Here is a 23,790-nt window from a genome sequence, read left to right on the forward strand (position 1 = left end):
CAGATGCCATGATCTTCGTTTTCTGAATGTTGAGTTTTAAACCAACTTTTTCACTCTCCTCCTTCACTTTCATCAAGAGGCTCTTTAGTTCTTCTCTGCTTTCTGCCATAAGAGTGGTGTTATCTGCATATCTGAGGTTATTGATATTTCTCCCAGCAGTCTTGATTCCAGCTTGTGTTTCATCCATCCTGGCATTTCGCATGATGTACTCTGCATATAAGTTAAATAAAAAAGGTGACAATACACAGCCTTGACATACTCCTTTCCCAATTTGGAACCAATCTGTTGTTCCATGTCCAGTTCTAACTGTTGTTTCTTGACCTGCATACAGATTTCTTAGGAGGCAGGAAAGGTGGTCTGGTATTCCCATCTCCTTCAGAATTTTCCACAGTTTGTTGTGACACACAAAGTGTTTAGAATAGTCAATGAAATAGAAGTAGATGCTTTTTTGGAATTCCCTTGCTTTTTTGATGATCCAACGGATGTTGGCAATTTGATCTCTGGTTCCTCTGCCTTTTCTAAATCTAGGTTGAACATCTGGAAGTTCTCAATTCATGAACTGCTGAAGTCTAGCTTGGAGGATTTTAAGCATTACCTTGCTAAGGTGTGAGATGAGTGCAATTGTGCGGTAGTTTGAGCATTCTTTGGCACTCCCTTTCTTTGGGACTGGAATGAAAAGTGACTGTTTCCAGTCCTGTGGCCACTGCTGAGTCTTCCAAATTCGCTGGCATATTGAGTGCAGCACTTTAACAGCATCATCTTTGAGGATTTGAAAGAGTTCAACTGGAATTCTATCACTTCCACTAGCTTTGTTTATAGTGATGCTTCTTAAGGCCCACATGACTTCCCACTCCAGGATGTCTGGCTCTAGGTTAGTGATCACATCATCATGGTTATCTGGATCATGAAGATCTTTTTTGCATAGTTCTTCTGTGTATCCTTACCATCTTGTATCATTGTATTTTTTGCTTCTGTTAGGTCCATTCCATTTCTGTCCTTTATTGAGCCCATCTTTGCATGAAATATTCCCTGAGTATCTCTAATTTTCTTGAAGAGATCTCTAGTCTTTCCCATTCTATTGTTTTCCTCTACTTCTTTGCATTGATCACTGAGAAAGGCTTTCTTATCTCTCCTTGCTATTCTTTGAAACTCTGCATTCAGATGGATATACCGTTCCTTTTCTCCTTTGCCTTTCACTTCTCTTCTCAGCTTTTTGTAAGGCCTATTCAGACAATCATTTTGCCTTTTTGTGTTTCTTCTTCTTGGGGATGGTTTGATCATCGCCTCTTGTACAATGTTAGGAACCTCTGTCCATAGTTCTTCAGGCACTCTATCAGATCTAATCCCTTGAATCTATTTGTCCCTTCCACCGTACAATCGTAAGGTATTTTATTTAGGTCATACCTGAATGGAGTAGTGGTTTTCCCTACTTTCTTCAATTTAAGTCTGAATTTTACAAGTTCACTAATGGTGATGTTCACTCTTGCCATCTCCTGCTTGACCATGTCCAATTTACCTTGATTCATGGACCTAACATTCCAGGTTCCTATATACTACTGTTCTTTATAGCATCAGACTTTACTTTCATCATCAGACACATCCACAACTGAGTGTTGTTTCCACCCAAAAATCATCTTCATCTACAGGTTCAATCCAAATCCCTATCAAAATCCCAATATGGCATTTTTTGCAGTAACAGAAAAGCAAAATCCCAAAATCTATAGATAGTCCCAAAATACCCCAAAGATCCAAAACAATCTTGAAAAAGGAGAACAAAATCTCACACTTTCTGATTTGAAAACAAGCTACAAAGCAACAGTAGTCAAGACAGTATGAAACTAGCATAAACACAGAATACAGAAATTAGAAATAAGCCCTTTTGTATACTTTAAACAAGAGTGACAGGACTACACAATGGGAAAAGAATGCTTTCTGAAGCAAGAGGTGTTGGGAAAATAGGATGTTCACCGGCAGCCACCCCCACACACATAAAATACAACACAAAGATGGATCCTTACCATACACCACACACAAAAATTTAACTCAAAATGGATCAAAGCGCTAAGCATAAGACCTAAAACTACAAATATCCTAGAAGAAAGCACAGGACAAACACTTCATGGCATTCGCACTGGCAACATACTCAACATCTGGTGACTAGCTCATTTCACTCAGCATATTTTTTGAAGCTCATTAATGCTGTGGCAAGTAACAGAATTTTTTTTTTTTGATGACACCAAAAAGCTCAAGTAACTAAAGCAAAAACAGTGACTATATCAAACTTTAAAACTTCTAAGTATCAAAGAAATTAAAGCATAAGCTAACTTGTATGTGAAATCAAAATTAAACTCAAAAGAGAGTAGAATGATGGTTACAATGGGTTGGGGAGTGGGAGAAAAGAAAAGACACTGATCAAAGGTACTTATGTTTAGTCATGAGATGACACAGTTTTGGGGATCTGATGTACAGCATGGTACCTATTAACAGTACTGTACTGTATACTTGGAATTTGCTAACAGAGTAGATCTCAAGTGTTCTTACCATGCCCATATTAAAAAGGTAATTATGTGAGGTGATGAATATGTTAATAACTTATTGGGGCAATCATTTCATGATTTATACATATAATTGATTATAACACATTGACCACTTTAAATATATACAATTTTGTCAATTTATACTCAATAAAACTAGGAAGGGAGAAAAAAGAGCAAAAAACTAAAATAGTTAAGTACGTAAGTTTAATGTTACATTTTTTACTTTTTATAAAATAAAGTAAAAGGATGGAGAATAATATACCATACTGCTGCTGCTGCTAAGTCACTTCAGTCGTGTCCGACTCTGTGTGACCCCACAGACGGCAGCCCACCAGGCTCCCCCGTCCCTGGGATTCTCCAGGCAAGAACACTGGAGTGGGTTGCCATTTCCTTCTCCAATGCATGAAAGTGAAAAGTGAGAGTGAAGTCGTTCAGTCGTGTCCTGTGTCCGACTCTTCGCGACTCCATGGACTGCAGCCTACCAGGCTCCTCTGTCCATGGGAGTTTCCAGGCAAGAGTACTGGAGTGGGGTGTCATTGCCTTCTCTGAATATACCATACTAAGACTAATCAAAAGAAAGCTGAAGTAGTTACATTAATTTTGGACAAAGAAGACTACACAGCAAGAACAATTATGACGGATAAAGATTGGCATTACATAATGAAAAAGGACAATTCTTAATGTGTATGCAGCTAACAACAGAGTATCAAAATTTTTTGAGGCAATGAACAAAATCACAAGGAGGAGACAGATTTACTACTTAGAGATTTCAATACCCTTTCATTAGTTATCAGTTAATGATAGATCCAGCAAGCCAAAAACCAGTAAGGACATAGATCAGATCAGATCAGATCAGTCGCTCAGTCATGTCCGACTCTTTGCGACCCCATGTATCACAGCACGCCAGGCCTCCCTGTCCATCACCAACTCCCAGAGTTCACTCAGACTCACGTCCATTGAGTCAGTGATGCCATCCAGCCATTTCATCCTCTGTCATCCCCTTCTCCTCCTGCCTCCAATCCCTCCCAGCATCAGAGTCTTCCAATGAGTCAACTCTTCGCATGAGGTGGCCAAAGTACTGGAGTTTCAGCTTTAGCATCATTCCTTCCAAAGAAATCCCAGGGCTGCTCTCCTTCAGATGGACTGGTTGGATCTCCTTGCAGTCCAAGGGACTCTCAAGAGTCTTCTCCAACACCACAGTTCGAAAGCATCAATTCTTCGGCGCTCAGCCTTCTTCACAGTGCAACTCTCACATCTATACATGACCACCAGAAAAACCATAGTCTTGACTAGACGGACCTTTGTTGGCAAAGTAATGTCTCTGCTTTTCAATATGCTATCTAGGTTGGTCATAACCTTCCTTCCAAGGAGTAAGCGTCTTTTAATTTCATGGCTGCAGTCACCATCTGTAGTGATTTTGGAGCGCCCAAAAATAAAGTCTGACACTGTTTCCACTGTTTCCCCATCTATTTGCCATGAAGTGGTGGGACCAGATGCCATGATCTTCGTTTTCTGAATGTTGAGCTTTAAGCCAACTTGTTCACTCTCCTCTTTCACTTTCATCAAGAGGCTTTTGAGTTCCTCTTCACTTTCTGCCATAAGGGTGGTGTCATCTGCATATCTGAGGTTATTGATAGTTCTCCCAGCAATCTTGATTCCAGATTGTGTTTCTTCCAGTCCAGCATTTCTCATGATGTAGTCTGCATATAAGTTAAATAAACAGAGTGACAATATACAGCCTTGACGAACTCCTTTTCCTATTTGGAACCAGTCTGTTGTTCCATGTCCAGTTCTAACTGTTGCTTCCTGACCTGCATACAAATTTCTCAAGAGGCAGATCAGGTGGTCTGGTATTCCCATCTCTTTCAGAATTTTCCACAGTTTATTGTGATCCACACAGTCAAAGGCTTTGGCATAGTCAGTAAAGCAGAAATAGATGTTTTTCTGGAACTCTCTTGCTTTTTCAATGATCCAGCGGATGTTGGAAATTTGATCTCTGGTTCCTCTGCCTTTTCTAAAACCAGCTTGAACATGAGGAAGTTCACGGTTCACATATTGCTGAAGCCTGGCTTGGAGAATTTTGAGCATTACTTTACTAGCGTGTGAGATGAGTGCAATTGTGCGGTAGTTTGAGCATTCTTTGGCATTGCCTTTCTTTGGGACTGGAATGAAAACTGACCTTTTCCAGTCCTATGGCCACTGCTGAGTCTTCCAAATTCGCTGGCATATTGAGTGCAGCACTTTCACAGCATCATCTTTCAGGATTTGGAATAGCTCAACTGGAATTCCATCACCTCCACTAGCTTTGTTTGTAGTGATTCTTTCTAAGGCCCACTTGACTTCACATTCCGGGATGTCTGGCTCTAGGTCAGTGATCACAACATCATGATTATCTGGGTCGTGAAGATCTTTTTTGTACAGTTCTTCTGTGTATTCTTGCCATCTCTTCTTAATATCTTCTGCTTCTGTTAGGTCCATACCATTTCTGTCCTTTATTGAGCTCATCTTTGCATGAAATGTTCCTTTGGTATCTCTGATTTTCTTGAAGAGATCCCTAGTCTTTCCCATTCTGTTGTTTTCCTCTATTTCTTTGCATTGATCGCTGAAGAAGGCTTTCTTATCTCTTCTTGCTATTCTTTGGAACTCTGCATTCAGATGTTTATATCTTTCCTTTTCTCCTTTGCTTTTCTCTTCTCTTCTTTTCACAGCTATTTGTAAGGCCTCCCCAGACAGCCATTTTACTTTTTTGCATTTCTTTTCCATGGGAATGGTCTTGATCCCTGTCTTCTGTACAATGTCACGAACCTCATTCCATAGTTCATCAGGCACTCTATCAGATCTAGGCCCTTAAATCTATTTCTCACTTCCACTGTAGAATCATTAGGGATTTGGTTTAGGTCATACCTGAATGGTCTAGTGGTTTTCCCTACTTTCTTCAATTTAAATTTGAATTTTGCAATAAGGAGTTCATGGTCTGAGCCACAGTCAGCTTCTGGTCTTGTTTTTGCTGACTGCATAGAACTTCTCCATCTTTGGCTGCAAAGAATATAATCAGTCTGATTTCGGTGTTGACCATCTGGTGATGTCCACGTATAGAGTCTTCTCTTGTGTTGTTGGAAGAGGGTGTTTGTTATGACCAGTGCATTTTCTTGGCAAAACTCTATTAGTCTTTGCCCTGCTTCATTCCGTATTCCAAGGCCAAATTTGCCTGTTACTCCAGGTGTTTCTTGACTTCCTACTTTTGCATTCCAGTCCCCTATAATGAAAAGGACATCTTTTTTGGGTGTTAGTTCTAAAAGGTCTTGTAGGTCTTCATAGAACTGTTCAACTTCAGCTTCTTCAGCATTACTGGTTGGGGCATAGACTTGGATTACTGTGATATTGAATGGTTTGCCTTGGAAACGAACAGAGATCATTCTGTCGTTTTTGAGACTGAGGGCTCCTCTGGGCCCTCCTGCGCCCCCAGTAAGGACATAACTGAACCCAATACTATTAATCAATTGGATCTAGTTAACATATTTACAGAAAATTTCATCTAACAGCACCTGAATACATATTTTCCTCAAGCTCATACAGAGCATTCATCAAGATAGACCTAATTATGGGCCATAATACATACCTTAGCAAATTAAAAAAACAGATATTACAGAAAATATGCTCTCAAACCACAGTGAAATTAGACTAGAAATCAGTAACAGAAAAAAATGCAAAATATTTGGAGCATAAACAACATACTTTCAAATAACGTATTGGTCAAAGAAGTCTCAAGAAAAAAATAAAAAGTATTTTGAGCTAAAAAAATTTGTGGATGCAGTGAAGCCAGTATCTAGTGGGAAATTAACAACAGTGACTGCATATATCAAGTAAGAGAATTCAAAATCAATCTTTAGCCTGCAACTTAGAAAACCAGAGAAAGAACAAATTAAATTCAAAGCAAGCAGGAGAAAAAAATCTAAAGCAGAGACCACACTGAAAAAAGAAAATCAATACAGAAAAATTAGAAAACTCAAAAGATAGTTCTTTGAAAGATCAATAGAACTGATAAGCTTCTAGCCAGGTTAACTGAAAAAAGGAGACAGTAGATAGAAATTACTAGCATCAAAAGCAAAAAGATTCCATAACCACAGATCTCATGGATATTAACAGAAAAAATAAATAGATATTATGATAAACTCCATACCTACAAATTTAATAACCTAGATAAATGGACCAATTTCTTGAAAAATACAATCTACCAGAACACACACAAGGAGAACTAGATAAACTGAACAGGCCTGTATCTATTAAACAACTTGACATACAATTAATCATCTTCCAAAATAGAAAGCACCACACCTAGATGGGTTCACTGGTGAATTTCACCAATCACTTAAGAAAGAAATTGTATCAGTTCTCTAGAGTCTTCTCTAGAAGACAAAAGCAAAGGGAATACAGTCCAATTCATTCTATGAGACCAGCATTATCCTAATACCTAAGACAGATGTATTACGACAACTACAAACCAGTATCTCAGCAAACTAATTCCAGCAATGTATAAAAATAAGATACACCAAGACCATGTGGGATTTATCCTAGGTATGAAAAGCTGGTTCAACATTTAAAATTAATTAATATAATTTATCTCATCAACTGGCTAATTATTTGATCATATCTACAGAGGTAGAAAATGTATTTGACAAAATTCAACATCCATTCATGATTTAAAAAAAACTCTTGGCAAACTAGGAATAGAGGGGAACATCTTCATCTTGATTAAAAACATCTACAAAAAATTCTACAACTATGTACTTCATGAGGAGAAACTGCTGCTGATATCAAAAACAAGCCAAGAAAAACTTTAGATTCTCACCACTCCTTTTCAACACTTCATATGCATTAAAACAACCCCCCTCAAAAATAAAGTATATACAGATTGGGAAAGAAGAAGTAAAACTATCTTTGTTCACAGATGACACTATCATTCAAATAAAAAAATTCCAAGTCATCAAAAACGAAAAACATCTTGGAACTAATAAGCAGCCATAGCAAGATTGCAGGATATAAGATTAAGGTACAAAAGTCAACTGCCTTTTTATATACCAGCAATGAACAATTTGTATTTGAAACTAAAAAACACAATTTACATTAGCACACAAAAAAGAAAAAAAAGAAAGAAATATTTAGGTACAAAGCAAATAAACTATATACAAGATTTATAGGAGGAAAACTATAAAATTCTGAAGAAATCAAAGATCTAAATAAATGGAAACATATTTTATGCATTAATACATGGAGAGGAGGACTGCATATTGCCGAGACGCCAGTTTTTCAACATAAAATATAAATTTAAAGCAATTGCAATCAAAATACCAGCAAGTTATTTTGTGGATATGGATTAGTCAACACAATACTGAAGAACAGGCAAAAGACTGATACCAACAGATTTCAAGACATATTGTAAAGCTAGAGTAAAAACAGACATTGTGATATTAGAGAAAGAAACAAACAGATCACTGGAAGAGAACAGAGAGCCCAGAAATAGCCACCAGATATAATCAACTGAACTTTGTCAAAGGAAAAAAGGCATTTCAAAAGAGAAAGGATAGTCTTTTCAACAAATAGTGCTGGAACAACTGAAAAGCAAAGAAATTAATCTAGATACAGATCTTACATCTTTTTCAAAAATTAACTCAAAGTGGATCACAGACTTAAATATTAGAGAAAATATTATAAACACTACAAGATAACATGGAAGAAAATTTAGGTGTCCTCGGATTTGACAGTGTCCTTAGTTTTTTAGATCCAACAACAAAAGCACAATCCACGAAAGAAAAAAGTTATAAACTGGACTTTTCATGAAAATTAAAAATTTCTGCTCTAAGACACTAATGAAAACACAAGTCACAGACTGGGAGAAAACCTCTCTAAAACACTTATCTGATAAAGAATTTTTATCCAAAATATATAAAGAACCCTTAAAACTCAACTGCAAGAAAACAGTCAACTATTTGAAATGGGCAAAAGACTTGAAAAGACACCACACCAAAGAAGATACACTGATGGCACATAGGCATATTAAAAGATGGTCAACATGGTATTTCATCAGGGAACTGCAAATTTAAACAATAGTGAGATATTACTGCTCAGATTAGACATTAATGTCTCACTGTTCAGTCAGAATTACTTTGCCGACAAACATCTGTATAGTCAAAGCTATAGTTTTTCTAACAGTCATGTACAGATGTGAGAGTTGGACCATAAAGAAAGCTGAGCACTGAAAAATTGATGCTTTTGAACTGTGGTGTTGGAGACGACTATTGAGAGTTCCTTGGACAGCAAGGAGATCTAACCAGTCAATCGTAAAGGAAATCAACCCTGAATATTCATTGGAAAGACTGATGCTCAAGCTGAAACTCCAACACTTTGGCCACCTGATGAGAAGAGAGCCAACTCAGTAGAAAAGACCCTGATGATGGGAAAGATTGAAGGCAGGAGGAAAAGGGGATGACAGAGGATGAGATGGTTGGATGGCATAACCGACTCAATGGACATGAGTTTGAGCAAACTTTGGGAGATGGTGAAGGACAGGGAAGCTTGGCTTGCTGCAGTCCATGGGGTTGCTAAGAGTCAGACAACTAAGTGACTGAACAACAACTGTTCAGATGGTAAAGAATCTGCCTGCAATACAGGAGACCTGGGTTTGATCCCTGGGTAGGGAATATCCCCTGGAGAATGGAATGGTAATCCATTCCAGTATTCTTGCTGGAGAATTCCATGGACAGAGGAGCCTGGTACACCCCATGGGGTCTCAAATAATCTGAAAGACTGAGTGATTAACACTTTCACTTCCACTGCACTCCTCTCAAAATGGCCAAACCCCAAAACACTAATACCACCAAAGGCTGGTGAGGATGCAGAGCAACAGGAACTCTCATCAATGCTAATGGGAATATAAAATTATTTTGCACAGCCACTTCAGAAAATAGTTAGGTAGTTTCCTGCAAAACTGAACCACACTCTTACCATACAAATTAGCAACAATCTAGCAATTGTGCTACTTAATATTTACCCAAATCAACTGAAAACTTATATTCACATAAAAACCTGTACATGAATGTCTAGAAGAAACTTTATTTATAACTGCAAGAACCTGGAAGCAATCAAGATGTCCTTCAATAAGCAAATAAAAGAACAAAATGTAGTATATGCATACAGCGGTATTTGTTCTGAGAGAAAAAGAAAATAGCTATCATGCCAAGAAAAGCTAAGCAAGTACATTAAGTGCACATTGCTAAGTGAAAAAGTCAATCTGAAAAGGCTGCAGTGTATGATTCCAAGCATATGACATTCTAGAATAGACAAAACTGTGGAAACTTTTTTTTTTTTTAATCAGTGGTTATCAAGGGTTGAGGTGAAGGAGGGAGGGATGAATAGGTGGAGCTCAGGGAATTTTTAGGACACTGAAACTATGCCACATGACACTGTAATGATGGAAACATGTCAGTATACATTTGCCAAAGCCCACATACTACACAACACAAATGATGAACAATAATGAAAACTATGGACTTTACTACTAATACATCAATACTGCTTCAATTATAACAAATCTACATTCATGCAAACGTGCTACATTAATAGCAAGGGGGACTGAGGAGAAGAAGAGTGTATATAGGAACACTGTACTTTTCATTCATTGCTCTGTAAAACTAAAACTTCAAACAGTTACCTGTTAAAAAAGGAAAATCTTAAAGTTTTAGTGGGTGAAGAAATTCAACAGAAATTTCTTCAAAGAATACACACTAAAGGTCAATAAAAGAAAAGATGAAATGATGTTCAACCTCATTAGCCATCAGGAAATGTGAAACAGTTCACTCTCAGACAGATATCATCAAAACTCAGATAATAACAAGTACTGGCAACAATGTGGGGAAACTGCAGTGTTTATCCAGTGCTCAAAGACTGTAAAATGGTACAGTGGCTCTGGAAAACAAGTTAGCACTTTCTCAAAATGTTAATCACAGAGTCACCATAGGACCCACAACACTTCTAAGTATATACCCAAGAGAACTGAGGGGAAAAAAAGTACCCACAAAAAGTTGTATGCAAATAATGTTCAGAGCATCATCATTCATTATAGCCAAAATGTAACGACAACTCAAATGCTCATCAACTAGTGAACTGATTAACAAAATGCAGTATATCCACAAAACGTAGTATTATTCAGCCACAAAAAGGACTGAAATACTGAGACATGGTAAACATGGAAGAACTTTGAATATTTTTTCCAAGTGAAAGAAGACAGAAACAAAAAGGTCATATATTATTATTCCATTTATATGAAATGTCCAGATGGGCAAATCCATGAAGACAGAAAGTAGATTAGTGATTGCCAGGGTGTCAGTGAAGAGGAGGGTGGGAAGAGACTGTTAATAAGAATTTAATAGAGCACTATTAAAAGAGTTTCTTTCTGAGGTGATGAAAATATCCTAGAATTAGTAGTGATGCTACACAACTCTGTGATTATATTAAAACCAATGGATTGTATACTGTAATAAAGGGTGAAATTCATGTCATAGACATTATATCTCAATGAAGCTCTTATATAAAAACAATCAAGCAGCTGACCATCCACAAAAACTGCAAAGGCTTTAGAGAAACTAGTCAAAAAAGCAAATCTAACTCCTAATGCTAAACACTTATTTGGAACTTATCACAGACATATAGGAATTTAAAAGGTATAAACATAATAATATAAAAATTACTATAATATAAAAATATAACTAAAGATAATAAAAACTTTTTAAAAAGTAAGAAAATTTAGAAGCATACTGTGACTCATATTGAGGTTTTTGTTTTACTTTTTCACCCCCTTCACCTATTTCTCCCACCTCCTGCCTCCGGCAACCATCAATCTGTTTTCTGTATTTACAAGTTTGTTCTTTGCTGTTGCTGAGGGTAGGATTTTATACATAAGAGACAGCATGTGGCATTTGTGTTTTTCTGTCTGACTTATTTCACTTAGCATAATGCCCTCAAGGTCTAGCCACAAAGCCACGATGTCAGGATTTTCTTTTCTGACAGCTGAATAATGTTCCATCACGCATGCGCACACACACTCATTCCACAATTTCTTTATCCACTCATCCACTGATAAATTCTTAGGCTGTTTCTGTATCTTAACCATTACAAATAATTCTGCAATGACCATGGGGTACATATACCTTTTGGAGTACTTTTAGTACTTTGATTTTCTTTTGATAAATACCCCGAAGTATAATTGATGGATCCTATGTGTTAGTTGCTCAGCCGTGTCCAACTCTTTGCAACCCCATGGATTATAGCCTGCCAGTCTCCTCTTTCCGTGGAATTTCCCAGGCAGGAGTACTGGAGTGGGTTGCCATTTCCTTCTCCAGGGGATCTTCCCGACCCAGGGATCGAACCCAGCTCTCCTGCATTGCAGGTAGACACTTTACCGTACGGTAGTTCTATTTTTAATATTTTGAGGAACTTCCATACTGTTTTCCACAATGCCTGCACCAATCTACATTCCCACAAACAGCACACACAGATTCTCTTTCTCCACATCCTTGCCAACACTTGTGACTTTTTGCATTATGAAAAATAGCCATTCTAACAGGTATGAGGCGATACCTCATTCTGGTTTTTTTTTTGGCTGTATCAGGTCTTAGATGTGGCACACGGGATCTTTGTTGTGTCACGCATGATCTTTCACTGTAGCACCCGGATGCCCTAGTTACGGCACATGAGCTCAGTAGTTGCAGCACATAGGCCTAGTTGCTCATGGCATGTGGGATCTTGCAATGCAGGTCACCAGGGATTGAACCCACATCCCTTGTACTGCAGGAATATTCTTAACCACTGGACCATCAAGGAAATCCCTTGTGGTGGTTTTGATTTGCATTCCCTGATAATTTGTGATGTTGAGCATCGTTTCAAGGACTTGTTGGCCATCTGCATCTTCCTCAGAAAAATGTTCAGGTCCTATGCCCATTTTTAAACTACATTGTTGGGGTTTTTGATACTAGCCCCTTACCAGATATGTGATTCGCAAATATTTTATCCCATTCAATGTGTTGCCTTTTCATTTTGTAGATGGTTTTCTTTGCTGTGCAGAAGCTTTTTAATTTGATGTAGTCCCACTTGCTTATTTTTGCTTCTGGTGCTTTTTAAAATCTGGTTGCAGATTTAAAAAATCATTGCCAAGACCTATGTCAAAGCATTTACCATTTACATTTTCTTCTAGGACTTTTATGCTTTCAGGTCTTACATTCAGATCTTTAATCCATCTAGAGTTAATTTCTGTGTACAGTGTAAGACAGTTGTTGAGTTTTATTTTTTTGCATGTGCTTTCTAGTTTCCCCAACACCAATCATTGAAAAGGCTGTCCTTCTCCCCCTGTATATTCTTGTCTCCTTTGTTGTAAACTAACTGACCATAAATGCATAAGTTTATCTCTGGGCTGTCTACTCTGTCTCACTGATCTACGTGTCTGCTTTTATGTCAGTACCATCCTGCTTTAATTACTGTAGCTCTCTAATATAGTTTGAAATCATCACGCATTATGTCTCTGGCTTTGTTCTTTTGTTCTGACTATTTGAGACTTTTTGTCATTCCATACAAGTTTTAGTGCTATTTGTTCTATTTCTTTGAAAAATTTCTTTGAATTATTGGAATTTTGATAGGAATTGCAGTGAATCTGTAGATTGTTTTGGGTGGTATGGACATTTTAATAATAATGATTCAATCATGATTCATCCAATAGTATCTTTTCATCTATTTGTGTCTTCATCAATTTCTTTCATTAATGGCTTAAGAGTTTTCAATATATAGGTCTTTCATCTCCTTGGTCAAATGCATTCCTAGACAGTTAATTCTTTTCAGTGTAACATTAATGCGATTGTTTGCTTTCTCTTTCTGTACTTTAAGTGTATAGAAATGCAAGAGATTTGTGTGCACTGATATGTATCTTGCAACTTTGCTGAATTGGTTTTTCTAACATTTTTTTAAAATGGAGTCTTACGATTTTCCATACATATCATGTCATCTGCCAACAGATGACATATAAAACAGGGACAGTTTTATTTCTTCCTTTCCAATTTCGATGACTTTTTATTTCTTTTTCTTGCCTAATTGCTCTTGCTACCTTCTATTAAGTTTTATTTCTCTTTCTCTCAGCCATTCAAGTCACTGAGAAGCAGAAAGGAGGCATTCAGGACCACAAATATCATGCCACCATATTTCTTCTTTCTGGAATAACGAGGTAATAAAACTATATATAATTGTAAAAGCAAAATCAAATAGAATCCTTACTCATTAACCTCTGTACAGTCTTTGAAATTTTAATCCAGTTAAAAGTAACATTTTACCAGTCATTCTACACGACTTGGGAAGGTAGCATAAAACAGTCTGCATCCTTAGGAAGTTTGGCATGTTAACTATGAAAATGTTCCTCTCAGATGACCCACTGCAGGAAACATTATTGACCAGTGGTTCTAGTTGCTGAGCTCTCAAAACCATTTTCTTCTTTGGTGATAAGCCAAGTTCCCCATGAACTGTTCCCTGCCAATGACTCAGCACAGCATGGCAGACATATTTAATGAAGCCCTTTTCCCAAGAGACACTGGAGTCTTCTGACGGTTCAACCTTGGACTGATGATTCTCTGTTGGTTTTTCTGTAACTTTCTTAGAGCTACACTGAAGTATAAGGTTTTTCCTACTCAGCATGCCATTGTCCTAACCTTCCTCCTCCACAGAGGTTAAGTCTTGGTTTTTACCTTCCACTTGATAATTACAAGTTTTCATGACTCAAAGAATAGAGTTCCATATGACATAACTAAAGATTAATATTTCTTTAAGCTGTCTATAAATTTTATCAAGAATAGATTTTCCACAATGACTTAAAACAGCTATATAAGTACAAATAATTAGGTGTCTCAGAATAAGACTATCAAATAAAAGAGGAAGCAAAACAAAGAGGAAGAAATCCAAAGTAAACAGCAGTTTGTAGTAGTTCAGATCTAAAATTAAAACCAATAGAACTTAATTATAAGGAGTTTTAAAATCTACTGGATGTTCTCATAATATATTGTTTAATTTGATTCACACAACATTGGAGTAAAAAGAAAGCACAATACTTACTGAGTTCCTTTACGCACCAAACGCTGGACTGGGGTACCACTGTAATAATAGCATTTCCATTTTACACATGATGAAATTGAAGCTCATAAAGTTAATGGATATACTTAAGCTCACAAAACTATTAATAGTGGACCAAGGTCTTATTTCCCCTATGCTGTCTCCAAAATATCATACAGAGAATACTCATATCCCTAAGGATGAGCCCATACATTTATCTCTCTTCACTCTCCAAAACAGAATATATTAAAAGCAGGGCTCAAATCACTCTCCATTCACAACAGAACAGGAGTGACACTTCACTTCTTCTCTAACATCCTAGCGACAGAACAAGTGAAACCAAGCAGGACACCTGAAACCTATGACTCAGTTCAAAAGAGAATTGAAATTAATAGTTAATGAAGCTAAGATCACTAAGTAATTTAAAATGTAGCTTACTGATTTTCAACTTGGAAAAGCCAGTCTCAACAACGATCAGTATTGGGATTGATTAATCTTCTTCCTGCTCTAATATCAAAGGTATCCTACATAAGGTACCTAGCTGAACTCTACTGTTAGCACCACAACAGCATTTTCTATCACCAGCACTTCCAAACTGGCCAGTTGAGGTTAATTTAATTTTAGTATGATGGGTACAGAGGGAAAAAGGCATTCAAATTGTAGGTAAAACACCACTGAAACTTGTTGTACCGGAAACAACTTGAAAATATATATATAGTTTTTAAGACTACTGAGCAGGGGTAATTAGTTACTCTTGGTATTCTTCCTATCTCTGACCATTCTTTCTCTTCTTGTTTTTTCACCAAAACAAAATGCCTCTCACTGACACCAGCAGGTTCAGTATGTTGGTTTACGAAACAGTGCAAGGAGAAGACCCTATTCTAACTTCTCCTAAAAATATATCATCATTTAATGCAAAATACATGATTATTTAATTCTCGGTAGCAGTGATATAAGAATTACAAATGTGAATAGAATTTTAAGTTGTCAGAAAAATGCCTGTTATATCACAATCAAAGGAAATGAATTGGTCAATACATCAATTTTTTTTAATAGCTAACATTTAGCAAGGAGAACAAAGAATACTGAAGTTTCACAAAGAAAAGGTGATATAATGGAAAGAACTGAACTTCGTGTAAGACAGCCTGCCACTTTTCAGCACTTTTAGGAAAAAAAATAAAAATAAAAACAAAATTATATAATAGCTACAAAAACAATTAAAATATTTAGGAATAAGCTTAACAAGAAATGTCAAAACCTATATAAGTAAAACTCCTGAAAGTTTACAAAGTAAACTTGAACAAATGAAAGCTATCTCCTATTTCTGGATAAGGTAACTCAACATTATGGAGAGGCAATTAACTCCTTAACTTATAAAGCTGATGAAATTCCAATTAAAAATAAACAAGCTTTCTCAAGGAGTTAGTCAAAATGATACCAAAATTCATAGTGAAAAATATACATCCAAACATAGCTAGAGTAACATGAAAAGGAAAAGCTACAAGGGCAGACTAGCCCTACCAGACACTGAAACATATTACAAAATGAAATTAGAACAATGTGGTTACTGACTTAGGAATACACAAATGACCCCGCAGAACAGAACAGAAAGTCCAGAAATAGACCAAATTCCAGGTGGAAATTTAGCATATAATAACAATAGCATCTCAAATCATTGGAACATAGACTGTTTAAAAAACTGTATTAAGACAAATGATAAATGCTTTAGAACAGATAAAATTAGATCAATAACTCATACTATACATGGTTATAAATAAACTCCACACACAGGAATAAACTTCAAATGGATCAGGGGTCTAAATGTGAAAAGGGAAATTTTACAACTGCAAGAAAATATGGATGAATTTCTCTTTAAATTGAGGAAAAGGCTTTCTCTATAAGACTTTATAAGGAAAAGACTTTCTAATCACAACTAAAATCTAGATAGGATAAAAAGTGGAAAATGAACACATGAAAACATATATTATCAATTAAAACTATAATGAGATACCATTTCTCACCTATCAGATTGACAAAAATTGAAAAAGTAAACCAATTCATGTTATCAATGTGAATAAATAGGCATTCACATATTACTGGAGAGAATATAAATCTATACAAGCTCTTGTGCAGAGGAATTTAGCAATATCATACCAAACTTCATGTGTTTCTGTTCTGATTCAGCAGTCCTATCTAGTTCTCTTAGTTTACTATGAATATACACATCTAACAAAAAATACTTATGCACAAAGCTTTCCATACCAGCCCCCTGGGAGATTACTATATATTGAAAAGTAATTCCATATCCATATATAGAAGAGTGGTTGGAATCAACACTGAAATACTATAAAATTCTAAAAAAGATGAGAAAAATCTCTGAACTGATATGCAGTGACTTTCAGGAACTATAGTTAACAGGAAAAGCAAAGTATAAAGAGTACCTCTCTCTATATTATGTGTAAGAAAGAAATCAAGAAAATTACAGTTACCCTCTATGTTCCTGGGTTCCAGAGCCAGGGATTCAACCGAGCTGGAATCAAAAATACTCAGGGGAGAAAAGCTCCAGAAAGTTTCAAACATCAAAACCTCAAACTGCCACATCAGCAACTATTTACATAGCATTTAAATTGTATTTGCAACTATTCACATAGCATCAACACTGTATTAGATATTATAAGCTATCTAGAAATGGTTTAAAGTATATGGGAGACTTAGTTATATGGAAATACCATGCCATTTTATACATGGGACTTGAGCACCTACAAACTTTGGTATCCACTATGGGTCCTGGAACCAGTTCCCTGTGAATAACAAGGGATGATTACACACTGACTGTTCATTTGAGCCAAAGAAACCCAGAAAAAGTAAATGACAACATAAAGAGATTGGCTATCCAGAGGGAGTGAGAGAGAACAAGACTGAGGGAATAACATCTGTTGTATCTGACTTTTAGAACCACTTTACACAGACTGAAAATACACAGACTTTTTCAAAAAGTCAAAAAGAATGGAGATACAGCTCTACGAAGGGATATAAGCAAAAACAGATGAACCAAACTGTATTTCAGATGAATAACTTAACTATGATAAAGGAAAAGATTAAAACTTTTTTAAAAAGCAAGAAAAAGAACTCATCCAAGTACCTACTGAACAGAATGTACTGTTTCGATACAGCAATGACAGACTGTAATAAAGCATTCTGAAGTCAGACTGCTCGAATTCAAATACCTGCCCATCTAACCACTTGCTAACTGTATGACTTTGGACAAGTTAATTTATAATCTCTTTGTTGTGTAGGTTTCCTTATCTAAATAATAACTATCAATATCGCAGTACTAACAGGAAAACTGCTATAAAACTGCTCACGTAAAAACTTTAGTTTACTGATAATATTTTAAGGATCTGATAAGTATTTGCTATCATGCATACATGCTAATTCGCTTCAGTCATCAACTCTTTGCAACCCTGTGGACTGTAGCCTGTCAGGCTCCTCTGTCCATGGGATTCTCTAGGCAAGAATACTGGAGTGGATTGCGATGCCCTTCTTCAGAGGATCTTCCCAACCCAGAGATCAAACCCTCATCTCTTACGTCTCCTGCATTGGCAGGCGGGGTCTTTACCACTAGCACCACCTGGGAAGGATATTAATTTGAAAACACATTAAGTGTGTGGATATCAGGAGACACACATAATAAAAATCCAGTTCTTAAGAAGTAAAATCAGAGAGACCATAAAAACCATTATGTCTCAAATATAGTGAAACAAAAGTACTGTAAAAATTAAGTATTTGCTTCTGCACAACAAAGGAAACTATTAGCAAGGTGAAAAGGCAGCCTTCAGAATGGGAGAAAATAATGGCAAATGAAGCAACTGACAAACAACCAATCTCAAAAATATACAAGCAACTCCTACAGCTCAACTCCAGAAAAATAAATGACCCAATCAAAAAATGGGCCAAAGAACTAAATAGACATTTCTCCAAAGAAGACATACAGATGGCTAACAAACACATGAAAAGATGCTCAACATCACTCATTATCAGAGAAATGCAAATCAAAACCACTATGAGGTACCATTTCACGCCAGTCAGAATGGCTGCGATCCAAAAGTACAAGCAATAAATGCTGGAGAGGGTGTGGAGAAAAGGGAACCCTCTTACACTGTTGGTGGGAATGCAAACTAGTACAGCCACTATGGAGAACAGTGTGGAGATTCCTTAAAAAACTGGAAATAGAACTGCCTTATGATCCAGCAATCCCACTGCTGGGCATACACACTGAGGAAACCAGAAGGGAAAGAGACACGTGTACCCCAATGTTCATCGCAGCACTGTTTATAATAGCCAGGACATGGAAGCAACCTAGATGTCCATCAGCAGATGAGTGGATAAGAAAGCTGTGGTACATATACACAATGGAGTATTCCTCAGCCATTAAAAAGAATACATTTGAATCAGTTCTAATGAGGTGGATGAAACTGGAGCCTATTATACAGAGTGAAGTAAGCCAGAAAGAAAAACACCAATACAGTATACTAACGCATATATATGGAATTTAGAAAGATGGTAACAGTAACCCTGTGTATGAGACAGCAAAAGAGACACTGATGTATAGATCAGTCTTGTGGACTCTGTGGGAGAGGGAGAGGGTGGGGAGATTTGGGAGAATGGCATTGAAACATGTGTCATGTGTAATATCATGTATGAGACAAGTCGCCAGTCCAGGTTCGATGCACGATGCTGGATGCTTGGGGCTGGTGCACTGGGATGGCCCAGAGGGAGGGTATGGGGAGGGAGGAGGGAGGAGGGTTCAGGATGGGGAGCACGGGTATACCTGTGGCGGATTCATTTCAATGTTGGGCAAAACTAATACAATATTGTAAAGTTTAAAAATAAAATAAAATTAAAAAAAAATTAAGTATTTGGAAAGAAGGCAAGACTATGGAAGCTCTTGAATGCACAATTAAAACTGTGCAAGCTTTATTTTCTAGACTATGAGGGACCACAGAAGATGTGTGTGTAGTAGAAACAATATGACCAAAATGAGCTGTGGGATTATTCTAAAGTTGGAATGCAAGATTTTTAAGAAGATCAGATGTAGAGCTACTAGTGATAAAGCCAAATAATGACAAAGGTCTGGCTAGAACAGTGATGAGAAAAGGAAATGGCGGGGGGCGCCGCAGGCAGCACAAAATTAACCAAGTTGGGTAATGATTGGATATGAGGTATGAGAGAATGGACGAATACGGATGACAGTGAATGAGAAAACCGTTAGAAGGAAAGAATAAGAAGGAATGGGAACCAATAGAAAGAATTTCCTTTAAGACTGACAGTTAAGTTAGAGTTACATAAGAAGACTTGTCAATTTCAAAATAACGGTACCTTCAAATATCAAGACTGAGTGGGCATTTGGCAACATAGGACTAGTGCTCAGAAGAGAATAAACTGAAGAAAAAAACTTGAGAGTTTTTTTTTAAACCTCTTTAGAATGTTCAATGTTGGAGAAGGAAATGGCAACCCACTCCAGTGTTCTTGCCTGGAGAATCCCAGGGACGGGGGAGCCTTGTGGGCTTCTATCTATGGGGTCACACAGAGTCGGACACAGCTGAAGCAACTTAGCAGCAGTAGCAGCAGAATGCTCAAAACATTCTGTAGCGTACAGACACCAGAATGTGTGCTATTTCAGAGCAGTGATAACCTCTTAATTTTTTATCGCTTAATGTTAAGCACAGTTCCCAGAACACAGGAGACTCTCAGTAAAATGCTGCAGAGGTGGGCAGAGTAGGGAAGGGAACAGAGCTGCATGGCTTGTTAATGGCAGAGGCTCGATGAGAGCCCAGGTCTCCTGACTCTCCACTGTATCATAATGAAGAGATGACCTCTGATCATCCATACACAGGACACTCTAAGGGGATCTTGTAAGAAAAAAAAATGAACTGTGGGAAGTATCTAGGGGCAGATGGAAGGGAGATATAAGAATATAGCAGGAAAGAAATGTCAGTTATAGGGGGAAAAATGACAGTGTTGTATCATAGACTCGAAGGAAATTTTTCAAGAAAGGAAGCACAGTCAACTGTATCAAATGAACATATGCTACAGGCAATGTTTCTCTGGTCTCCTACATCAATGAGACCCAAGGCAGACAGAGGTCACATTTTAAAATAAAGAATTAAGAAATTTTAATCTATCTTTCACAACATTTTAAATACATATATCACTCATAGCTACAGTTAAAAAAAAATACTGCAATCTTCAGTAAATTTTATCTCAACATAATATACAATGGAAAAGTCACTACAGTAGTTAAGCTGAACAAACACTTGTGCAATAAATGAAACCTGAAGCAAAAGGAAACACTTTAAAAAGTAATTATTTACATGTACTGACAGCAACAAAAAACACATGAACTACTGAAGGTCTTACCTTAAATCTCTTGTCTTGCAATACTTTCTTGATGGCAACCAGTTCTCCTGAATCACAAAGTTTGGCTTGATACACGACACCAAATGACCCATTTCCAATCACTTTAGTGTCTGTATAGCTGACTTCTTGTGGCCTGTCTGGACCCTGCCCAGGAGTTGCCACCACTGTGGTCACCTTGCTGCCATCTTTGTCTCCTAAAAGAAAAAAGGGATAGAAAAATGAGAACTGCAAAGACTTCAACCGAGAAAATTGCCACAGTATACCGAGTAAACTATGTGCGTTTTAAGTCCCTTCAGTCATGCCCGATTCTTTGTGACCCTATGGACTGTAGCCCACCAGGCTCCTCTGCCCATGGGATTCTCCAGGCAAGAATAACGGAGTGGGCTGCCATGCTCTCCTCCAGGGGATCTTCCCAACCCAGGGATCGAACCTGCATCTCATGTCTCCTGCATTGGCAGGCGGGTTCTTTACCACTAGCGCCACCTGGGAAGCCCAAATATTCTATAATTATTTTTAAATGCTCATGTTCATTTATCATATCTATCATCCAGAATTATTTCAACTATTTGTTTCAATTATAAGTAATTATTTTAACCACCATTTATTCAGTCACTCTATAGAGCAGGCACCATGCTTAGTTTATACACATGAATTCATTTAATGAAAACAATCCCATGAAGTAGATAGCACTGTTCCTATATAAACATAATAAGAAAAATGCTAAATTTGTCCAGTCAAAAGGCAAATGATGGACTCACCAAAGAATCCTTATCTGTCCAACTCTAAAAGCCCTAATTTTTTCCCCAGGCTTTCTTCTTGTACTTGAAAAAAAGATACGTGCAACTGAAAACATCTAATTCTGTTTCTATTCAGACCACTCTCCCTTTAGGAAGGTAAAGCCTTTAAGTTTTTGCTTCTCCGCGTCTTATTTCTTCTTAAGAAAATACTGATACATTTCCAAGAAAAGTCAGATGGGGAAAAGAAACAGGGGAATGTTAATTTGGGGGTAAGAGACGCAAACCTTGTAAGAAAAATCAAACCCATTCTGAACTGAGCCTCATTCATAACTATCTCACCAGCACTGGGGTCTCTGCCCACTCATGGCCATCTCCTCATCTCTTCTGCCTTCATTTCCCGCCAGTAACAATCCAAAGATTATTTCCAAGTTCAAGAGCCACCTCCTTTCTTGACTAAACAATCACCTTACTCTCTGAATTCTTAAACTATTTCAAACCATTCTATACCACTGAGCACTTGATTTTAAAAAGCTTTAAATTGTTCCTTTAGTGATTTCAGAATACACCCAGATTCTAGGGACTACAATCTTTGCAAAGCAGCAATTATGACTTGTGCTTCTTCTCTCTTTGCTGACATTTCTAAAACCAGTTCTCACTGACAAAACTGCACATTGCTTTTTCTCTCTCCTACTCTTCCATTATACCAATTTTAAGATGTTAGTTGAATTCATAGTAACCTCATAAAAGAAAAATGATGCAATAGTTAAATCCAAATACCAAACCAAGATGATGAAATATGTATTCATTTGTCTCGCACATTAAAAAAAATAAAATATATAATAATCTGATTTTCCAATGGTTTGAGTCTTTCCCCTACTCAATTTAAGACTGCCAGAAAAATGAATATCCAAATGTTAGTGGCATATTGTAAACAATATTTACAGCCATTTAAGCTCACAGAGTTAATATATACAAAAGCCAAAAAGCAGTATCTGCAACTGATTAACTCTCTTGTGTGTAAGGCAGCCTTCATGACAGATACAAAAACAATGAATGATTCCTACATACAACAGCTAGGTGGTTTATAGGCAGTCTATACTGTATCACAGCCAGCTATCTGAAACACATATGTCTTTAGTTTTAAGGTGAAACACCTGAACAGATATGATTTAGTTAGCACAAATCCAATATGACTTGTAGAAAGAATAAATCAAATATTGTCAATACCATAATTTTATTTCCAACAGTTTTACATATGCTTTAAATGTACATAAACTTCAGCACAAGACAACAACATACATAAGTTTCCTCTCACCTCTAGTTATCTAGTAAAATAGATCTTAGACATATATGCTAAAAACTTAATTAAATCTAATCTGAGTTCTAAATGATCATGCCTCACTCCCCCAAAATATTCCATAGAACTCATTTTTGATCACGTTAATCAACTTGTATGCAGATCAAGAAACAACAATTAGAATCAGACATGGAACAAGGGACTAGTCGAAAATTGGGAAAGGAGTACAACAAGGCTATATATTGTCACCCTGCTTATTTAACTTATATACAGAGAACGTCATGCAAATTCCTGGGCTGGATGAATCACAAGCTGTAATCGAGATTGCCAGGAGAAATATCAATAATCTCAGATATGAAAATGATACCACTCTAATGGCAGAAAGTGAAGAGGAACTGAAGAGCCTATTGATGAGGTGAAAGATGAAAATGAGAAAGCTGGCTTAAAACTCAATATTCAAAAAAACTAAGATCATGGCATCTGGTCCCATCACTTCATGGCAAATAGACCGGGAAAAAATGGAAACAGTGACAGACTTTATTTTCTTAGGCTCTAACATCAATGAGGATGGTGACTGCAGCCATGAAATTAAAAGACGCTTGCTCCTTGGAAGAAAAGCTATTCTTCTTTTTGGAAGAAAAGCTATGATAAACCTAGACAG

The 23,790-nt window shown here is 37.0% G+C and overlaps 1 protein-coding gene across 5 annotated transcripts in view; it reads right to left on the reverse strand.

The window, feature by feature from the left end:
• The window catches only part of GSK3B (glycogen synthase kinase 3 beta), a 220,582-nt gene that overhangs the window by 125,764 nt on the left and 71,028 nt on the right, over positions 1-23,790 (reverse strand). For all 5 annotated transcript variants that reach the window (XM_024992902.2, XM_059887275.1, XM_024992903.2 and 2 more), the window contains 1 exon segment: positions 21,096-21,289. In XM_024992902.2, coding sequence (XP_024848670.1) covers positions 21,096-21,289 — 194 coding nt within the window.

This window comes from Bos taurus, chromosome 1 (genome assembly GCF_002263795.3).
Source record: "Bos taurus isolate L1 Dominette 01449 registration number 42190680 breed Hereford chromosome 1, ARS-UCD2.0, whole genome shotgun sequence".
In the NCBI taxonomy this organism is placed as follows: domain Eukaryota; kingdom Metazoa; phylum Chordata; class Mammalia; order Artiodactyla; family Bovidae; genus Bos; species Bos taurus.